General features: G+C 40.9%; 1 protein-coding gene across 2 annotated transcripts; it reads right to left on the reverse strand.

The window, feature by feature from the left end:
• Positions 1–492: 492 nt before the first annotated feature.
• On the reverse strand, positions 493–20,849 carry LOC145908283 (uncharacterized). 2 transcript variants are annotated; one of them, XM_082995530.1, is made up of 12 exons: positions 20,736–20,849; positions 20,341–20,435; positions 19,985–20,189; positions 19,413–19,547; positions 18,752–18,921; positions 18,380–18,528; positions 17,742–17,898; positions 17,251–17,345; positions 16,506–16,698; positions 1,674–1,770; positions 1,325–1,441; positions 493–1,196 (listed from the first exon to the last, which is right to left on the reverse strand). In XM_082995530.1, the coding sequence occupies exons 1-12, from the start codon at positions 20,842–20,844 to the stop codon at positions 1,033–1,035; spliced, it is 1,686 nt and encodes a 561-aa protein (XP_082851656.1). In that variant the 5' UTR covers positions 20,845–20,849; the 3' UTR covers positions 493–1,032. The 2 variants fall into 2 exon arrangements, with proteins under 2 accessions (XP_082851656.1, XP_082851657.1); XM_082995531.1 differs by lacking the exons at positions 493–1,196; positions 1,325–1,441; positions 1,674–1,770 and adding an exon at positions 9,049–9,460.
• Positions 20,850–21,151: the final 302 nt, after the last annotated feature.

The following is a 21,151-nucleotide window of genomic DNA, read 5'->3' on the forward strand; positions in this document are numbered from 1 at the left end:
ACCTGATATTATGACCGACTGCGCCCCCAATGCATTCTCCGTTTGTAAATTGCCTTTAAATAGGGGCCTTTATCGATACTTGGTTTTTGCGGTGCCCAATCAAGCTAATGTATTCGTATGCGTAGCAGTTTTTATTACAAAAATCATTTCATAAGCTGCTTTTGATATATTCGTTAATTACCATAATAAGTGAGCACAGAGGAAAGCAACTTCAGCAAGTTTCCTATTACGAAAAAACAACACCGATTTGCACTGGCTAATTCCTACAGTCATTTCAAGTCATTTTCTCATGCATAAGAATGCAAGTTGATAAATTCGATTAAGGTATCTGCTTGTAGTGTGGTCTTGGATAAAACTTATTATGCAATCCAGTGATTTGTGTAGCTAATTCAGCTTCATCTGTAGAATAGTAAACTTTATAGTTGTACCTGATTCAGAAAAAGTCTCAATCACAACTTTCGACACACGTGATGCGTTGTGAGTTATTTATTTACATTTTTGCGTTGAACGGATGAAAAACATCGGCTAGCTTTAAATCAGAAACAAAATACGACAAGTCACGCTTTTGCATTAAACTTATTTAATTAAAAAAAAATTTATGAGGTACGTTGCAATAAACTGTTGAAGAAAACTGGAAACCATTGAATTGCCGTTTCTCTATTTGAAAAACTATTTGAAAACTCTTTTTGGCGATTATATAGTGACGTTAATGCGTGCATATAAAACATAGCGCTTTGCCTTGTTTGTTCACACGTTAATGTTATAGTGACGTTAATGCGTGCATATAAAACATAGCGCTTTGCCTTGTTTGTTCACACAAACGTCGAAAGTATGGCATTATACGAGAAAGTATTATAAGTGCGATATAGTAGCTAAATACTGTACAAGATGGCTATTTCAACGTTGTTAAGTCAGTAATATGCATGTTTAACATCAGTATTCTCATGCCAATGTAGCCTAATATTTTCAATTATCATGGTAGAACCTTAGCATGTTTGTTATTTTTGTCAGCGGGAGTTGTAAAGTTTTTCCTTACAAAAGGGATTTGCTTGCAAAGCGTCTGTTGAAGATAACGATGAAAAGGACGAAAATGAGTAAAACAAAGACAACCGCTAAGCCAATCAAGATGTACAAAATTGTTTGGTCAAAGCCTGCGGTTTCCTCATCTGGCCTCCCCAAACCTGTATTGCTCGTTGCTGCAGACAAATACAAAAATGCAGTTTAGCTTATTACAGATCATAATTTTCCCTTTAAACGTAAATTAATTTCAATTGACCTCAGCAAACGAAAAGTCAAATGCCAAAAGTCTTATTTAGAAACTCACTTAGGCAAGTTCCGTTGGTACCAAGCATGCTGTTTTCAGGACAGAGACAGAAGACATTGCCAATGGCGTCTAATACACAGGCCCCTTCTTCACATTCTTTGGTGCATTTTGGATCATCTTAAAAAAAAAACTGTGATCATCAACTTGAATAAGTTGGGCTCTAAATGTACACGCATACACGCATCGTTTTAACAAGGTAAGAAAATCTTTGTTAAATTCCGTGCAACAATGATGAAATATAGTTAAACGTACCAGTGGTGAAACATTGCCTAAAATTTATATGGCCAATATCTGACTGTATAGAATCGTTTCAGGATCAAGTAATGTTAAAACAATCGATGAATCTTACTTGCTGGAAGTTTATAGACAAACGACGCCTCTCCACTTGCAAACTCATTAGATCTCTTTATCCTCAAAGTTACGACCGATCTTCTTCGTCTGGAACACTGCACAAAAATATAAGTAAGTTATTTTCGAACATCAATATGTATTTTTATGCAAATTATCCAATTGCTGCGCTTATCAAGCATTCTAAAAACTTTTTATCAAATCGTTGGTATCCAGCAATCCCTGGTAAATTAAATGGATTGATTCCTTTTGTTTAGATTACGGTTTCAAGGTTGTGTATTGTTCAGAACATATTGGATGCATACACTAGAAAATTAGACGTGTTGTTTTGACACTGCTACGTGTTGAAATGACACACTTCTGTGTTGTCAAACGTGTTGTTTTATGAGCACCGAGTGAAAACAACACGCTTGATGTGTATTTCTAACACGGCGGTGTGTGTTTTAGCGTTAAAATCTGCAAACAACACGTGTGTTCTTTGGAAACAACACGGCAGTTTCTGGCAAACGTGTTGCAAATTTGCATAATAACACATCAACGTGTTATATGCACTACTGTTAGCAACACGCTTTCCGTGTTGTTATCAGACATCTATGTTTGCATAGGATATTTACGGTCAAAATTCGAAGGCTGGTGACAAGATAAATTACTAAAGAAGTGTTTTATATTGCATATCAATATTTCTATTGAAGTAAGTATTGGCGATGGGAAATGCCCAACATGTATTCCTCTGTCATAATGTATTTTAAATTACGTCATAAAGCAAGCAATCAGTAAAATGCATTAATGCTGATTTTACTGCTAAGCACAGTTGTATGCGCAATTGCTAGTGTATAATTAAGAGCGTTTTGAGTTAGATATTATCAAACTATACTCCTATCGTTTAAGGGCATTGCGAGTAAAATTTAGGTTCTCTCGCCCACGTTTCGAAAACGCACAATCCGAAGCATGGGGATCCGCCCAATGTAAGTATAAATTAATTACTTCCTACTTATTTGTCCATTATTTTTAAACGTAAATTAACTGTATTAATACAATAACAACTTGTTATGTCAGATTGTTATAAACTTGGAAGCTGAGAATTTTTTGGACTGTGTAGACAAGGTTTTATTTACACCTTACCTTGAAAATATTTCGGCGGGAATTTGTGGCGAAATGTTTCAAAGCAGCTTGCCAGGTTGGCTTGTTAACTATGTTGTTTCAACTACAAGGGTAAGTCGTGCCACTTCGTTTTTAGCTATGTTAAAATGTGTATTTTGCCATTTTTAATATGAGCTGTTTGGTTTGCAAAATTCTTTTAGGTTATATTGTATAAACTAGGTCCTTGTATACTGTTGATCAACTTGTTGCAATACAAATTGTGGATCAGATGGATCACCCTGAGGTTAGTTTTAAGCACTTTATCAACATGTGTGCTTTTTAAGCATGTGCTTTTATTCACTTCATTAACAATTGCATGTACAATAAACCAAACACCAGGCACTTTAAAACATACATAACAATAAATGTTGTGCAGATGTTATTTTTGTTGTTGAATGTTTTGTAGATTGTCTTACTTGCTGGTTTTGACCTGATACCAGAAGAATATGTTGACACATGAAAAGTAATGTTCAGTAAGTATTGTCATTTCGGGTCTGGTGTACTTTTAGCACCACACCTAATATCTCAGCTATCCCTAGCACTACAAACCTGAAACTTCACACGAATGTTAAATGACACCTTACGAGTTACCATGCCAAAAATGACGTCATCAACTATGACGTAACGAAATTTACAACACTTCGAAATTTTCCTCTCTATACGCGCTACGCCCGTCAACGAACTGCAATAGCATACTCCGTAAGGTACAACACCCACAAAACAAAAATGTTGTTTGATGAAAATTTAAAACTCTCACAATTAACCTGCTTGCGTTGTGTGACTATTTCTGATTTGTTAAATGCCTTCTTAAGCAAACACGCCAAAGTAGACCGTGGTTATTACGAAAAAACACAACAAACAACATGTACTATTTTTACCACAACAAATTGTCAGGCTCATAGAGCAAAAACCACTGGTCCAATAGTGTCCATTGTGGCATCATCAGAAAGGTCTAATCCCATACTTTACACCAAAGTTAGGTTTAAAGATATATTTCGATTGTGCGACACCTAGTGTCGTTTAGAACAAGGACGATTTACGAAACATTGTGACGTCACAAGCAAGCTACTTATCGAATCGAAATTCGGAGCGATCGAAAGACATGTCCTTTGTGACAAAGCGTACCAAATTTCAGCTTGCAGCAGCCTTTACTTTTGAGTTGGGAGCCCATCAAAGACCCCCAGCTAATTCGCTCGTATACACGCAAAAAGGCCGAAACCGACCATGTGTACTTTTAGCACCACATATTCGATGGGTCGTAGCGTGAAAAGTAGAGACCCCATAGGGTCGGTTGATGCGTCGTGTGGAAGGTCTATCCTTCTACTTTACCGTCCACCCAAATTCAACTACCTACTGTGTTTGTGCGACACCTAGTGTCGTTTAGAACAAGGACGATTTACGAAACATTGTGACGTCACAAGCAAGCTACTTATCGAATCGAAATTCGGAGCGATCGAAAGACATGTCCTTTGTGACAAAGCGTACCAAATTTCAGCTTGCAGCAGCCTTTACTTTTGAGTTGGGAGCCCATCAAAGACCCCCAGCTAATTCGCTCGTATACACGCAAAAAGGCCGAAACCGACCATGTGTACTTTTAGCACCACATATTCGATGGGTCGTAGCGTGAAAAGTAGAGACCCCATAGGGTCGGTTGATGCGTCGTGTGGAAGGTCTATCCTTCTACTTTACCGTCCACCCAAATTCAACTACCTACTGTGTTTGTGCGACACCTAGTGTCGTTTAGAACAAGGACGATTTACGAAACATTGTGACGTCACAAGCAAGCTACTTATCGAATCGAAATTCGGAGCGATCGAAAGACATGTCCTTTGTGACAAAGCGTACCAAATTTCAGCTTGCAGCAGCCTTTACTTTTGAGTTGGGAGCCCATCAAAGACCCCCAGCTAATTCGCTCGTATACACGCAAAAAGGCCGAAACCGACCATGTGTACTTTTAGCACCACATATTCGATGGGTCGTAGCGTGAAAAGTAGAGACCCCATAGGGTCGGTTGATGCGTCGTGTGGAAGGTCTATCCTTCTACTTTACCGTCCACCCAAATTCAACTACCTACTGTGTTTGTGCGACACCTAGTGTCGTTTAGAACAAGGACGATTTACGAAACATTGTGACGTCACAAGCAAGCTACTTATCGAATCGAAATTCGGAGCGATCGAAAGACATGTCCTTTGTGACAAAGCGTACCAAATTTCAGCTTGCAGCAGCCTTTACTTTTGAGTTGGGAGCCCATCAAAGACCCCCAGCTAATTCGCTCGTATACACGCAAAAAGGCCGAAACCGACCATGTGTACTTTTAGCACCACATATTCGATGGGTCGTAGCGTGAAAAGTAGAGACCCCATAGGGTCGGTTGATGCGTCGTGTGGAAGGTCTATCCTTCTACTTTACCGTCCACCCAAATTCAACTACCTACTGTGTTTGTGCGACACCTAGTGTCGTTTAGAACAAGGACGATTTACGAAACATTGTGACGTCACAAGCAAGCTACTTATCGAATCGAAATTCGGAGCGATCGAAAGACATGTCCTTTGTGACAAAGCGTACCAAATTTCAGCTTGCAGCAGCCTTTACTTTTGAGTTGGGAGCCCATCAAAGACCCCCAGCTAATTCGCTCGTATACACGCAAAAAGGCCGAAACCGACCATGTGTACTTTTAGCACCACATATTCGATGGGTCGTAGCGTGAAAAGTAGAGACCCCATAGGGTCGGTTGATGCGTCGTGTGGAAGGTCTATCCTTCTACTTTACCGTCCACCCAAATTCAACTACCTACTGTGTTTGTGCGACACCTAGTGTCGTTTAGAACAAGGACGATTTACGAAACATTGTGACGTCACAAGCAAGCTACTTATCGAATCGAAATTCGGAGCGATCGAAAGACATGTCCTTTGTGACAAAGCGTACCAAATTTCAGCTTGCAGCAGCCTTTACTTTTGAGTTGGGAGCCCATCAAAGACCCCCAGCTAATTCGCTCGTATACACGCAAAAAGGCCGAAACCGACCATGTGTACTTTTAGCACCACATATTCGATGGGTCGTAGCGTGAAAAGTAGAGACCCCATAGGGTCGGTTGATGCGTCGTGTGGAAGGTCTATCCTTCTACTTTACCGTCCACCCAAATTCAACTACCTACTGTGTTTGTGCGACACCTAGTGTCGTTTAGAACAAGGACGATTTACGAAACATTGTGACGTCACAAGCAAGCTACTTATCGAATCGAAATTTGGAGCGATCGAAAGACATGTCCTTTGTGACAAAGCGTACCAAATTTCAGCTTGCAGCAGCCTTTACTTTTGAGTTGGGAGCCCATCAAAGACCCCCAGCTAATTCGCTCGTATACACGCAAAAAGGCCGAAACCGACCATGTGTACTTTTAGCACCACATATTCGATGGGTCGTAGCGTGAAAAGTAGAGACCCCATAGGGTCGGTTGATGCGTCGTGTGGAAGGTCTATCCTTCTACTTTACCGTCCACCCAAATTCAACTACCTACTGTGTTTGTGCGACACCTAGTGTCGTTTAGAACAAGGACGATTTACGAAACATTGTGACGTCACAAGCAAGCTACTTATCGAATCGAAATTCGGAGCGATCGAAAGACATGTCCTTTGTGACAAAGCGTACCAAATTTCAGCTTGCAGCAGCCTTTACTTTTGAGTTGGGAGCCCATCAAAGACCCCCAGCTAATTCGCTCGTATACACGCAAAAAGGCCGAAACCGACCATGTGTACTTTTAGCACCACATATTCGATGGGTCGTAGCGTGAAAAGTAGAGACCCCATAGGGTCGGTTGATGCGTCGTGTGGAAGGTCTATCCTTCTACTTTACCGTCCACCCAAATTCAACTACCTACTGTGTTTGTGCGACACCTAGTGTCGTTTAGAACAAGGACGATTTACAAAACATTGTGACGTCACAAGCAAACTACCAATCGAATCGAAACTTGCATCGATCGAAAGACATCTCCTTTGTGACAAAGCGTATCAAATTTTAGCTTGCAGCAACCTTTACTTTTGAGTTGGGGGCCCATCAAATACCCCCACCTAATTCGCTGGTATACACGCAAAAGGGCCGAAACCGAGCATGTGTACTTTTTGCACCACATATTCGATGAGTCGTAGCGTCCAAAGTAGGCACCCCATTGTCGGTTGATGCATCGTGTGGAAGGTCTATCCTTCTACTTTACCATCCACCGAAACTTAAGTACCTACTGTGTTTGTGCGACACCTAGTGTCGTTTAGAACAAGGAAAATTTACGAAACATTCACCCAGCTCCACAAAGTTATCTGTTCTGTTTAATTGCGAGCTTAAACTTTATGGACTGTTTTGAGGACTTGATGAGGTGTTGGGGGAATGTTGTTCATAAGTCGGGGTTCATGGCGGATTCTTTCACGCGTTTTCTGAATGTTATGGGGCAGAGATGTATTTAGATGTTATGGCTTGCAGTGGTGTCAAAATAGGTGGTGGTCATTTTGAGAAGTGCGTTAAGGGTGTTTTTAGCCATGCGTAACAAAGGCTGAAGAAGGGCAGTCGTAAAATAGGCGTGTAAATATTCCAAACGGGATGTGCAAAAGTGACCGTGAGGGTCTTAATCTAGTGGTAGGGAGGACTGTTAGCAAGGGGAGAATTTTATGGCCCGGGGCTTGGCGATTCTGTAGGGCAACGAGAAGGTTCAGATCTGCCTGCCTGACGCCTCCCCTGAGCGGATATTCCATAGTTGCTAAACCTTGACTATGACCCGGAAATTGGCGGAAGATTGAAGAGCAGAAAGGTAATGAAACGGAAAAGCGTTCAAGAAATGAAATCAAAGGCTTTTTTAAAGTCAAGAGAAACGAAAAATGTATGGAGGAGGCGTGGTGGTAAATGTCACGTAGATGTTAGAACTGATGTTGAATTTCGTGTTGTTGCGAATTGGTTAGGGGAGAGTATAGAGGGGATAAATGTTTTGATGCGAAGGATTTTATGAAGGAATTTATGATCGGTGCCAAGAAGGAAGATTGGGCGGTAAATAACAAAAAGGGTCGGGATAGGACTTGCTTAATAGGAATTGCCCTCGGTTAGGAATTGTTTATTTATCTGCGACAGCAAATTACTTTAGTTGGTGAATATAGTGAAGTTACAAGCCTTTGATTTACGTCAGCATATTTTATTTTGAAAGCTCTATTTCACTTATGTAGGTTACCATAAACATCGCCAGTTCCTGCAAATATTACGTAATAGTAATAATAAAAGCCAAAAAACGCCACTGCAACTGGAAGTCATTTCAGCTATTTCCTCAGAGCTAAAACTGTGAACTACAGTGTGGTAGCAAACGTGGAGGGTGGTAGCGGAGATAAGGGAAAAAGCGCACGCTCACACGTAACCGAAAAAACCTAAAGCACAAACGAGTGTACCATGTGCAATAAATGCGACTAAAAAATGAAAAGGTTGGGATATATTGTGTATTATTTTTTTGTGGCCAAGGTTAAATTTTACCAAGGTGTATGCACACGTATGGGTGTAGTTGTGGGTTTGGGTGAGATCGGCCCCGATTTAGTCCCCGGAGAGCGAGTACAACTCGATGCTGAGACCGTCAGGGCCGGGGGCTTTAACAGTTGGAAAGAGGTTGGGGCTTTTTAACTTCATGTTGTATTATTGGATTGGAAGGATTTCAAGATATTATTCTGGGATTCTGGGGGAGGTTAATGAAATTTTGATAGTTATAAGAAGAAAGATGTTGGTCGGTGTACAGGGTTGCGAAAAAATTGCGGGTGTGTGATAAATTGTCCTTCAGGGTTGAGAGGGAAGTCCATGGTGGCTCTGCAGATCTAGAATTGGGGGGTGCCTGCGTGCTGGTAGAGGTTGACTCCAGCAGCAGGTGTAAATGGCCGGTTGCAGGACATTGATGTTGGATTCACACATAAATGCATCGCTGCCGTCTGTCTGGGAATCCCAACCCTCAAGTTTGGGCAAAAAAACCCTAACCCTAGGTTTTTCCGACCCTAACCCTGTTATTTTGTTTGAAAACCCTAACCCAGTATTTATCAACCCTGACCCTAATGTGTAATTTTCAGTTGAAAGTTCTATTCATAACCATTTTACAACCGTAACGAAGCTTTTGATTGTGCAACTCTAGGCAGAGACTTTTCTACTTTATGGTGACTGTCGTCAGTTACCTGCAGCACTGATGGCATAACAGGTTGAAACAATGTCTTCTCGCAATTGATGTCATCGCACTTGTTTTTCGGTCACGGCCCGTCTCACTCTCGTATTGAACGCTCTCCTTAGCGGTACTAGAAATGCAATATCAAGGTAAGTATCAGGCGGGGATGCTGGGACACAACACATCTCGTCGATCAGATAAGCCGTTTGTCTAAAGATCTTTATCCACGTGACCAACCTCAAATCTTCGCGCTATCGTACAATGGACGCACCACCGCATGGGTTGGGTTAAACGAAACAACAACTCTGTCAGAATTAATTGGTATTCAATACACAATTGTATAGAGTTTACCCTTTGAATGAAAACAAAACATATTGTAACCGATTTACTCCCATCGTGTTGTTTTTGATATTTCTCAGTTCCATTGAAGTAAGATGTGAGAGCAACGACCCCTCATCACTGCTGGCGGTGGCTGACGACGGTCACTACAAAGTAGAAAGTCTCTGTCTGACTGGGCAAGACGGCCGTCATTCATCAGTTGCATAGGCACAAATACATTAGAGTTACGTTTGCAAAAAGGTTATAGTGAGTGGTTACAATCGAAAACAAATCATTAGGGTAAATATTGTCAAATAGTAGGTTTAACCAAAAACCAGGGTTAGGGTTGAAAAAAGCTAGGGTTAGGTTACAAACACCCGCTCCACCACCTCGGCACGGCAAGATAATGACAACATACAAAATATAACAACAGGTAAGTGAGAAAATGTCTTAATTAAGGTTGATATCTTAATTGCTACTGCTCATAGAAATTACAGGTCTTAAGAGGTGAATGCTAAAGAACCACCTCACAGCTGGGACAGCATTTTTGATCCTCAATATAAGTTCGGAACAAAGAAATATGTGCGAATGTAGACGGAAAAATTGTGCACAATTTAGTGCAGTATTTAAACTCAAATATTTGTTTGTTAACAACAAACGTTGACTTAGCACAGATTTCTATGTTTCATAAACTTATGTGAGGCTCACACATGACGAATTAGCTGTGGGGTGGATTGATATGATTTACCGTTTTAAGATGGTCAATTGAAGCAATATTCCTTTCATTTAAAAAAGGTGCCATTCGTAGCAACCTTTAGAACGCATATGAGCATTTTTAATAAAAAAGGTTTTGTTTACGGGGAATGCCCACCCTGTATTCCTCCGTCACAAACAAAGGCGGCACGTAACTTAATTAAAAAAACACAAAAATGTTACAGAGGATGCATCTGAAAATTGAATCACAGAAGTATAAGTTCATTCGTAATTTTATGTTAGACCCCCATCTTGATCAGGAGCGTATTAGGTGGGCTTGATAAACAATGTAAACAGTGAAACAATGCTGGATAAAAATAAACAATGTTTGATAAATCGTTCTCGTTTTAGGCGAAACTAGGTGTCGCACAAACACAGTAGGTAGTTGAATTTGGGTGGACGGTAAAGTAGAAGGATAGACCTTCCACACGACGCATCAACCGACCCTATGGGGTCTCTACTTTTCACGCTACGACCCATCGAATATGTGGTGCTAAAAGTACACATGGTCGGTTTCGGCCTTTTTGCGTGTATACGAGCGAATTAGCTGGGGGTCTTTGATGGGCTCCCAACTCAAAAGTAAAGGCTGCTGCAAGCTGAAATTTGGTACGCTTTGTCACAAAGGACATGTCTTTCGATCGCTCCGAATTTCGATTCGATAAGTAGCTTGCTTGTGACGTCACAATGTTTCGTAAATCGTCCTTGTTCTAAACGACACTAGGTGTCGCACAAACACAGTAGGTAGTTGAATTTGGGTGGACGGTAAAGTAGAAGGATAGACCTTCCACACGACGCATCAACCGACCCTATGGGGTCTCTACTTTTCACGCTACGACCCATCGAATATGTGGTGCTAAAAGTACACATGGTCGGTTTCGGCCTTTTTGCGTGTATACGAGCGAATTAGCTGGGGGTCTTTGATGGGCTCCCAACTCAAAAGTAAAGGCTGCTGCAAGCTGAAATTTGGTACGCTTTGTCACAAAGGACATGTCTTTCGATCGCTCCGAATTTCGATTCGATAAGTAGCTTGCTTGTGACGTCACAATGTTTCGTAAATCGTCCTTGTTCTAAACGACACTAGGTGTCGCACAAACACAGTAGGTAGTTGAATTTGGGTGGACGGTAAAGTAGAAGGATAGACCTTCCACACGACGCATCAACCGACCCTATGGGGTCTCTACTTTTCACGCTACGACCCATCGAATATGTGGTGCTAAAAGTACACATGGTCGGTTTCGGCCTTTTTGCGTGTATACGAGCGAATTAGCTGGGGGTCTTTGATGGGCTCCCAACTCAAAAGTAAAGGCTGCTGCAAGCTGAAATTTGGTACGCTTTGTCACAAAGGACATGTCTTTCGATCGCTCCGAATTTCGATTCGATAAGTAGCTTGCTTGTGACGTCACAATGTTTCGTAAATCGTCCTTGTTCTAAACGACACTAGGTGTCGCACAAACACAGTAGGTAGTTGAATTTGGGTGGACGGTAAAGTAGAAGGATAGACCTTCCACACGACGCATCAACCGACCCTATGGGGTCTCTACTTTTCACGCTACGACCCATCGAATATGTGGTGCTAAAAGTACACATGGTCGGTTTCGGCCTTTTTGCGTGTATACGAGCGAATTAGCTGGGGGTCTTTGATGGGCTCCCAACTCAAAAGTAAAGGCTGCTGCAAGCTGAAATTTGGTACGCTTTGTCACAAAGGACATGTCTTTCGATCGCTCCGAATTTCGATTCGATAAGTAGCTTGCTTGTGACGTCACAATGTTTCGTAAATCGTCCTTGTTCTAAACGACACTAGGTGTCGCACAAACACAGTAGGTAGTTGAATTTGGGTGGACGGTAAAGTAGAAGGATAGACCTTCCACACGACGCATCAACCGACCCTATGGGGTCTCTACTTTTCACGCTACGACCCATCGAATATGTGGTGCTAAAAGTACACATGGTCGGTTTCGGCCTTTTTGCGTGTATACGAGCGAATTAGCTGGGGGTCTTTGATGGGCTCCCAACTCAAAAGTAAAGGCTGCTGCAAGCTGAAATTTGGTACGCTTTGTCACAAAGGACATGTCTTTCGATCGCTCCGAATTTCGATTCGATAAGTAGCTTGCTTGTGACGTCACAATGTTTCGTAAATCGTCCTTGTTCTAAACGACACTAGGTGTCGCACAAACACAGTAGGTAGTTGAATTTGGGTGGACGGTAAAGTAGAAGGATAGACCTTCCACACGACGCATCAACCGACCCTATGGGGTCTCTACTTTTCACGCTACGACCCATCGAATATGTGGTGCTAAAAGTACACATGGTCGGTTTCGGCCTTTTTGCGTGTATACGAGCGAATTAGCTGGGGGTCTTTGATGGGCTCCCAACTCAAAAGTAAAGGCTGCTGCAAGCTGAAATTTGGTACGCTTTGTCACAAAGGACATGTCTTTCGATCGCTCCGAATTTCGATTCGATAAGTAGCTTGCTTGTGACGTCACAATGTTTCGTAAATCGTCCTTGTTCTAAACGACACTAGGTGTCGCACAAACACAGTAGGTAGTTGAATTTGGGTGGACGGTAAAGTAGAAGGATAGACCTTCCACACGACGCATCAACCGACCCTATGGGGTCTCTACTTTTCACGCTACGACCCATCGAATATGTGGTGCTAAAAGTACACATGGTCGGTTTCGGCCTTTTTGCGTGTATACGAGCGAATTAGCTGGGGGTCTTTGATGGGCTCCCAACTCAAAAGTAAAGGCTGCTGCAAGCTGAAATTTGGTACGCTTTGTCACAAAGGACATGTCTTTCGATCGCTCCGAATTTCGATTCGATAAGTAGCTTGCTTGTGACGTCACAATGTTTCGTAAATCGTCCTTGTTCTAAACGACACTAGGTGTCGCACAAACACAGTAGGTAGTTGAATTTGGGTGGACGGTAAAGTAGAAGGATAGACCTTCCACACGACGCATCAACCGACCCTATGGGGTCTCTACTTTTCACGCTACGACCCATCGAATATGTGGTGCTAAAAGTACACATGGTCGGTTTCGGCCTTTTTGCGTGTATACGAGCGAATTAGCTGGGGGTCTTTGATGGGCTCCCAACTCAAAAGTAAAGGCTGCTGCAAGCTGAAATTTGGTACGCTTTGTCACAAAGGACATGTCTTTCGATCGCTCCGAATTTCGATTCGATAAGTAGCTTGCTTGTGACGTCACAATGTTTCGTAAATCGTCCTTGTTCTAAACGACACTAGGTGTCGCACAAACACAGTAGGTAGTTGAATTTGGGTGGACGGTAAAGTAGAAGGATAGACCTTCCACACGACGCATCAACCGACCCTATGGGGTCTCTACTTTTCACGCTACGACCCATCGAATATGTGGTGCTAAAAGTACACATGGTCGGTTTCGGCCTTTTTGCGTGTATACGAGCGAATTAGCTGGGGGTCTTTGATGGGCTCCCAACTCAAAAGTAAAGGCTGCTGCAAGCTGAAATTTGGTACGCTTTGTCACAAAGGACATGTCTTTCGATCGCTCCGAATTTCGATTCGATAAGTAGCTTGCTTGTGACGTCACAATGTTTCGTAAATCGTCCTTGTTCTAAACGACACTAGGTGTCGCACAAACACAGTAGGTAGTTGAATTTGGGTGGACGGTAAAGTAGAAGGATAGACCTTCCACACGACGCATCAACCGACCCTATGGGGTCTCTACTTTTCACGCTACGACCCATCGAATATGTGGTGCTAAAAGTACACATGGTCGGTTTCGGCCTTTTTGCGTGTATACGAGCGAATTAGCTGGGGGTCTTTGATGGGCTCCCAACTCAAAAGTAAAGGCTGCTGCAAGCTGAAATTTGGTACGCTTTGTCACAAAGGACATGTCTTTCGATCGCTCCGAATTTCGATTCGATAAGTAGCTTGCTTGTGACGTCACAATGTTTCGTAAATCGTCCTTGTTCTAAACGACACTAGGTGTCGCACAAACACAGTAGGTAGTTGAATTTGGGTGGACGGTAAAGTAGAAGGATAGACCTTCCACACGACGCATCAACCGACCCTATGGGGTCTCTACTTTTCACGCTACGACCCATCGAATATGTGGTGCTAAAAGTACACATGGTCGGTTTCGGCCTTTTTGCGTGTATACGAGCGAATTAGCTGGGGGTCTTTGATGGGCTCCCAACTCAAAAGTAAAGGCTGCTGCAAGCTGAAATTTGGTACGCTTTGTCACAAAGGACATGTCTTTCGATCGCTCCGAATTTCGATTCGATAAGTAGCTTGCTTGTGACGTCACAATGTTTCGTAAATCGTCCTTGTTCTAAACGACACTAGGTGTCGCACAAACACAGTAGGTAGTTGAATTTGGGTGGACGGTAAAGTAGAAGGATAGACCTTCCACACGACGCATCAACCGACCCTATGGGGTCTCTACTTTTCACGCTACGACCCATCGAATATGTGGTGCTAAAAGTACACATGGTCGGTTTCGGCCTTTTTGCGTGTATACGAGCGAATTAGCTGGGGGTCTTTGATGGGCTCCCAACTTAAAAGTAAAGGCTGCTGCAAGCTGAAATTTGGTACGCTTTGTCACAAAGGACATGTCTTTCGATCGCTCCGAATTTCGATTCGATAAGTAGCTTGCTTGTGACGTCACAATGTTTCGTAAATCGTCCTTGTTCTAAACGACACTAGGTGTCGCACAATCGAAATATATCTTTAAACCTAACTTTGGTGTAAAGTATGGGATTAGACCTTTCTGATGATGCCACAATGGACACTATTGGACCAGTGGTTTTTGCTCTATGAGCCTGACAATTTGTTGTGGTAAAAATAGTACATGTTGTTTGTTGTGTTTTTTCGTAATAACCACGGTCTACTTTGGCGTGTTTGCTTAAGAAGGCATTTAACAAATCAGAAATAGTCACACAACGCAAGCAGGTTAATTGTGAGAGTTTTAAATTTTCATCAAACAACATTTTTGTTTTGTGGGTGTTGTACCTTACGGAGTATGCTATTGCAGTTCGTTGACGGGCGTAGCGCGTATAGAGAGGAAAATTTCGAAGTGTTGTAAATTTCGTTACGTCATAGTTGATGACGTCATTTTTGGCATGGTAACTCGTAAGGTGTCATTTAACATTCGTGTGAAGTTTCAGGTTTGTAGTGCTAGGGATAGCTGAGATATTAGGTGTGGTGCTAAAAGTACACCAGACCCGTCATTTCTTATCAAAGTAACAAATATAGCATTTTTGTGTTCTGTATTTCGCCTTTGCCCTTCGGCAAATAAAATTTTTCAACAACAATTCCTTTTAGGTTAATTAATGTTGGGGTGGACATCATGAAGATACAAAGGAAAAAGTAATATCAGCAAGCATTCTACTGCCATTTTTGTTCTGACGAAGGTAAATATTTTTTTTATTCACAAACTATAAGTTAGTTTTGTAAGTAGTATGTATGAAGCCGCTTACAAAAACAAGTTACTGAAAATGCTCATTTTGTGGTAGCAAATTACTATATGGCATTCTTGTTTTTCATTAATTGGCATATTCGAAGGCTGAAAACATGTTGGTAATAATTCATATTCATACATTGACTTTTCAAGGAAAAGTTGTATTGTTGTCTCAATTTTGACATGGTTTCAAAATAACTAATTGTGTTAATGTCAATGCTATTTTCATATATTTTATCTTATGCCTATTTATTTTCTTTTCAGAATGAACAGCCCAAGATGCTAGCCCATGCTTGTATTGTAATCAATACAAATAATGTTGGGTTCATTGGACTGATGTCCATTGCTGTGGATATCTCTATATAAAGTAAAGCTACCAAACATATTTGCTTGGTTGGCTGTTCATTATAGTTTGATTTTGTACTTTGCAGCCATAAAAAGTTAACATAGTTGAAGTTAATGCCTTAGACAAATTTCTAAAACAACTGTTGACTTTGACATTTTGCATGTTCAACACAAAAATGTGCATGATATGTATTTTAATTACTTATGCTACTTGATGGTTTCAAATTTGGTTATAATTAGTGCCATATACAAATTTTCACAGTTGTATTTGTTTTTCTGCATCTCGTTCCAGTCCTTTTCAATTGCCTTTACTATTGTAATACAACTTGGTGCATATATAACTGTGTGGTTTGAAACAACACGCATTTCCCGTGTAATGGGCTTGTAGCCGTATACGACACATTACACGCGTGTTGTTTAGGCAGGATCGCAGATTTTCACGGCAAAACAACACGTTAGGTGTGTCAGAACATTCACAGGGAGAAACAACACGGCTGTTATGCAACACGTGTACAGTGTTGTATACGGCTACAGAATTGCCGTGTTGAAACAACACGTTTCACTTTTCTAGTGTATCTCTGCGCTAAATTTTCGCATATAAATATCACTTTCTTCGCTTGTTGCAGGACGATTTATCACATAACGGAAGGTTAAATTCCAATTTTAAACAATAACTTACCGTATGGCCGCAGCCGGCACCTCCAGATAAAACACAAAGCACAAGACGTGCCGTCATACGTGTTTCTAAACTAGCAGCAAATCTTACAGGCGGCGTTGTTATTCTTGCCCTTCTCGACACACCGTTTGAAAGTACTCTACTTTGTGACACTATTGCGTTGTTACTAGGGGTGGATTGTGCCAAGCATCCTCGCCTGTAAGGAACGTAAAATACTGGTTTATAACAGGTGTTTGATTTTGTAGTGCTCCGAATAATTTGAATTAGGACAGTAGACAGAATTTCTCGTAGTATTCCACGCTAATATAATAAAATCAATGAGTTTCCTTAACGCAAATTAAGGCCTATATATCGTACGTGTATAAGATTTATGCGTTGACGTGATTTTGCGTTTTTATCACACCATTGGAAGTTGCAAAAAATTATGATGGCTTCTCCGGCTAAATATATATATATATATATATATAACGCGGAATAAAATAACCAAAGATTTATTTATTAAGCAATGTGGAGCCAATAATAGTCACCACAAAGTGGAAGTCTTTGCTTGGCCGTTTGGCCAGCAAAGTCGTCTTATAGTCACACCAGCTGCACTGATGAGACCTTTTTGGATAGAAACAGTGGCCATCTGTCTGCAGCTTATACACGATTTATTTATTGTTCGCACATAAAATAATTGGAGTGGCACTCCGATTTTCAATATGACCTATGACAGACCTCAATGTTTATTGATCAAATTTCAACTTACTCAACAACTGGAATGGATGTTGAAGAATCCTTCGGAGAAACACTTAAATCAGTACAACTGATGACGACGTTCGGGTTGTTCAGTGGTGAATCGAACTGCCGGAAAAAAAAAATTTAGCTTTGAAATGCAATTCCATTATACTCGGGGCTATAGCGAAAGCTTATAAGATTTCCTCTATGTCAAGTTAAATTTGTGCATTTATGATATGGTGAAATCTGATATTTCTCTGCGCAATCGTCGTTTCTATAAATAACGCACAGTATTGTATTCAAATGTTGTGCAAACAAACGATTTTTCGTTCTCCATTGTGTCGCACCCGGGCTGAAATCCACACCCAAAACCAAGTCACGATGGAAGAACCAATAACGTAACAAGCGTAAAACACACAAGTATACAAATTGGCTTCATATGTGTTTGTAATTTTTGTGAAGTTAGTGTTGGATTTAGAAATCCAGTAAAACAAAAGTCTTTACTGCCGTAAAGTTACATACTTGGAGGTTGAGTAAGCTCGTTGTTGGAATTTGACTCCCTGAGCTGACCTCGGTTTCCACGGAAAATGAATCACTGGTGAAGAGTTGAAAGCTGAAAGCCAGTGCCTGGGGGCTGAGGGAGTTCAAGATGTCGTTGACACCATCAGTGTTGATGACGCTGAAAGCACAAGTTGTCGATGTGGTTAATTTCAAAGTGGCTTCGTTCCAGTGTTAACTACAATTGACTCTTCGAAACAAGTCACCACGTGGCTAGACGATGCATTGATTTTTAGCGAGATTGTTCCAGGAAAAAGATTATGAGCTATATTTTGGGCTAATGGTGAACAAAAAAGGGTCTGAGTGGAGTCATGGTGTCATTATGCCAAAATACAATATAAAGGTTTCATATTGCAGTAAAGTAAACGCAGCTGTGTAACATTTCCCTTGGGTTCTGTGCTACCCAACCCCACACACAATTTCATAGGAGTCTCCCAGGTCCTGAGATGCGTGATTGTTGCAATACCCGACTTTACATACAAAAGGGCTATTTTAGTTTATATAACTGAGATCAATTTTAGTGTATTACAATTATTTTCAGTTTTTCGTTTTGGTCTCCTTTCTACTTTTCACAACATGCAAAGTAAAGCAGTGTTGTTTACTTTTCTTCCACTTGGAAGTCTACGGTCACGTTGCCTGTGTTTTCAAACGAGCACGAAACTTTGTAAGTAAAGTAATTTCCCGTCGTTATCAGAGCAGATTCGTTATTGTTCGTCACGTTCCATGACATCTCGATGTGCGTGGAGTTGCTCTGCAAATAAATATTAAATTGTGCAAATGTTAAATTTATTTTGGGAATCAGATCCATTCTACCCCAATGAATGCGGTGAATTCCACCACCCATGTTGATGTTATATTTAGGGCCAAGATCAGTTTTAAAAGCCGACTAAAATTAGCCCTAGTTTGGCATTTTGCTTCAACGTTTCTAACTGTATTCACTTTGATTTTTGCATTTTAAATTAGATTATACTTACATTGAAACTGGGCCCACAAAGTCCCGAAAATTGAAGAACAGTTCCATTCAATGTACCGGAGCATGTCCCGAACTTTACATCATTCACGGGAACACCAAGATTGTTCGAATACTGCGTGTCCCACTCTAACGTTGCACTATCAGTGGTGCAGGATACCGTGAAAGGAATTTCTATGGCAACAAAACCAATCACTCATGTACGACTGGCTGCGTTGATTCAAGAGGAAATCACCCTTTTCATCGCGGCGCTAAACGATTAATACCCGCCCTGCAATAAGCGCGCTCTTCCCCCTATTAGTCACAAAACTCATGAAGTATACATTATAAAACTTGGTGCAAAAAAAATGTTGTAAAAAATAATGTAATGATTTTAGTTATGTCGTTAAAAAAGTGGCTGATCCACCTATAGGCTGCAATGCTTGCGCTGCGAAGCCTGTTAACCTAATGATTTTATTTATATTATCAATTACACACGAAGGTGCATAAAGATAACACCAACAACATCAGAAGCAACTGTTTACGGATTACTTATCTCCGGTAAAAAATACAACACTTATATAGTATCACATTTGCATGATTTAGCGCAGCCTGTTTTCAAATAGTTTTTTCCACGATTATCGAGTACAAAATTCAATGTAGGCTAATAAGCAAAGCTTGCTCACCGCACACATAGCCACTGCCGCTTGCGGACCGGTCAATATGTGTGTTTTTGCAGGTACATGTGAAGCTGCCGTTGGTATTGCTGCAGTCTGCGTAACTCGAGCAATTTCCATAGTTAGACGGGCACTCGTTGTAGTCTGCGGAACAACGGGGAAAATCGGAAAGGGTACAATAATCAAAGTCTTGTCTATATTAAAAAGCAAGCATTCCATTGTGAAAACCGTAAAATTATTTCTATTGAACCAAATTCAAGTTGAGGACATTTTTTGCCGTTGTTATTGTGAAGAATCATGGCGAAATCAATTGGACACTTTTTTTACAACTTTTGCATTTTCAAAACTGGGCATACTTTTCAAAACCGGGCAGAAGAGATTGCATTACTTTCATAATTCGAAAATACGGTTATTTTAATTGCAAAGTAACATAAACACGCGGATTTACAAAATTTAAGAATGAAAACCCTCCCAAAGACATTTCTAGAGCTCCTGCAGTCAAATGTCTGACGTTTTTTTCTATTAACCCTCCCAAAGAACAGTATTATTTTCGACGCCAAAAACATTCCTAAAGTACCGACCTGCACCAGTTACGGAGCTGGCGTTAATCATCGTTGTGAAAGAGGAACTGGACAAGAGTGAGGTGAAATCATCAGCGTTGTGAGTTATGTTGCCGAAGTTAAGCAAAACGATCAATTCCGAGGTCGCTCCCGATGTTAGTTTTTCCAAAGTGGCGCTCGACAAGTCAAATGAAAGACCCGCGATCTCATTGAGCATCGTTTCGATCTAAACGTTTGAAAATTGTTACATCTAAGAATCGCTCGGGTAGTGATATGGAAATAAACAAGAATATTTTCGAACCAAGCATTTGTTTTAAAAATTTTACTTAATACAATGTGTGTAAATATTTTCGGAAACGCCAGCATAGAAATCTCACCGAACTTGCGACGTCAGCTTGGCGTGAAGTGACGTCACCTCCGACCGCGCCGGCGACGGTAAATGCAGCTCGGTAAGAATACGCGGCTTGCGCCTCTGGAAAATCGCGTCATTAATACTGTTCAATGTATTAATGTTTAATTAACTTTAAATTGCAAAAATTATCATAAACGTCAGTTATTTACACACTTTATTAACACAGTGTCGGAAATAAAGTCGAAACGAAAATACCGTCAGACCGAATTGTTTTTACATATTTTCCACTCCGTAATTAATTACAATATTCTTAAAACAACGAATACACGCCACAATCCATTACTGTTTTATTGCAATAATCAGCAGAAATATCGATCCAATACCATGGTTTATCCAGCAGTTAAAATTTACGATATTTACCTGCAACAGCATTGCTGTAATGAGCAACTACCAAACACAAAACGACGGCCAAAGAAACCTTGTTCAACATGATGAACTTATTACAAGAGAACTGAAAATTCCCTAACATACAGACTTTCTGCAAAAATCAATACTTTTGTTCAGCAAATTACTGCACTGAATGTTGACTTCTACAACACGGACGATGAAGAGCGCAATCGTTTGCGGCCAATTATCGCACGCTTCATGACCTTCGTCACCAAACATAAACTCCGACGAAAATGATGCTTTTGTGGCCTATAGAAGCTGAACTTTTGCATCTTTACTGCAATTTAATTTTTTTAGATCTGCCAAAGCTACAATTTGTTGTTGGCGCTTCCAAGCATAATGTCTAATCAACTCACAAAAAAAAATGTTTACTTGGTCGACGTTTCGGT

The sequence above is a fragment of the Ascidia mentula genome, chromosome 7, assembly GCF_947561715.1.
Source record: "Ascidia mentula chromosome 7, kaAscMent1.1, whole genome shotgun sequence".
In the NCBI taxonomy this organism is placed as follows: Eukaryota; Metazoa; Chordata; class Ascidiacea; order Phlebobranchia; family Ascidiidae; genus Ascidia; species Ascidia mentula.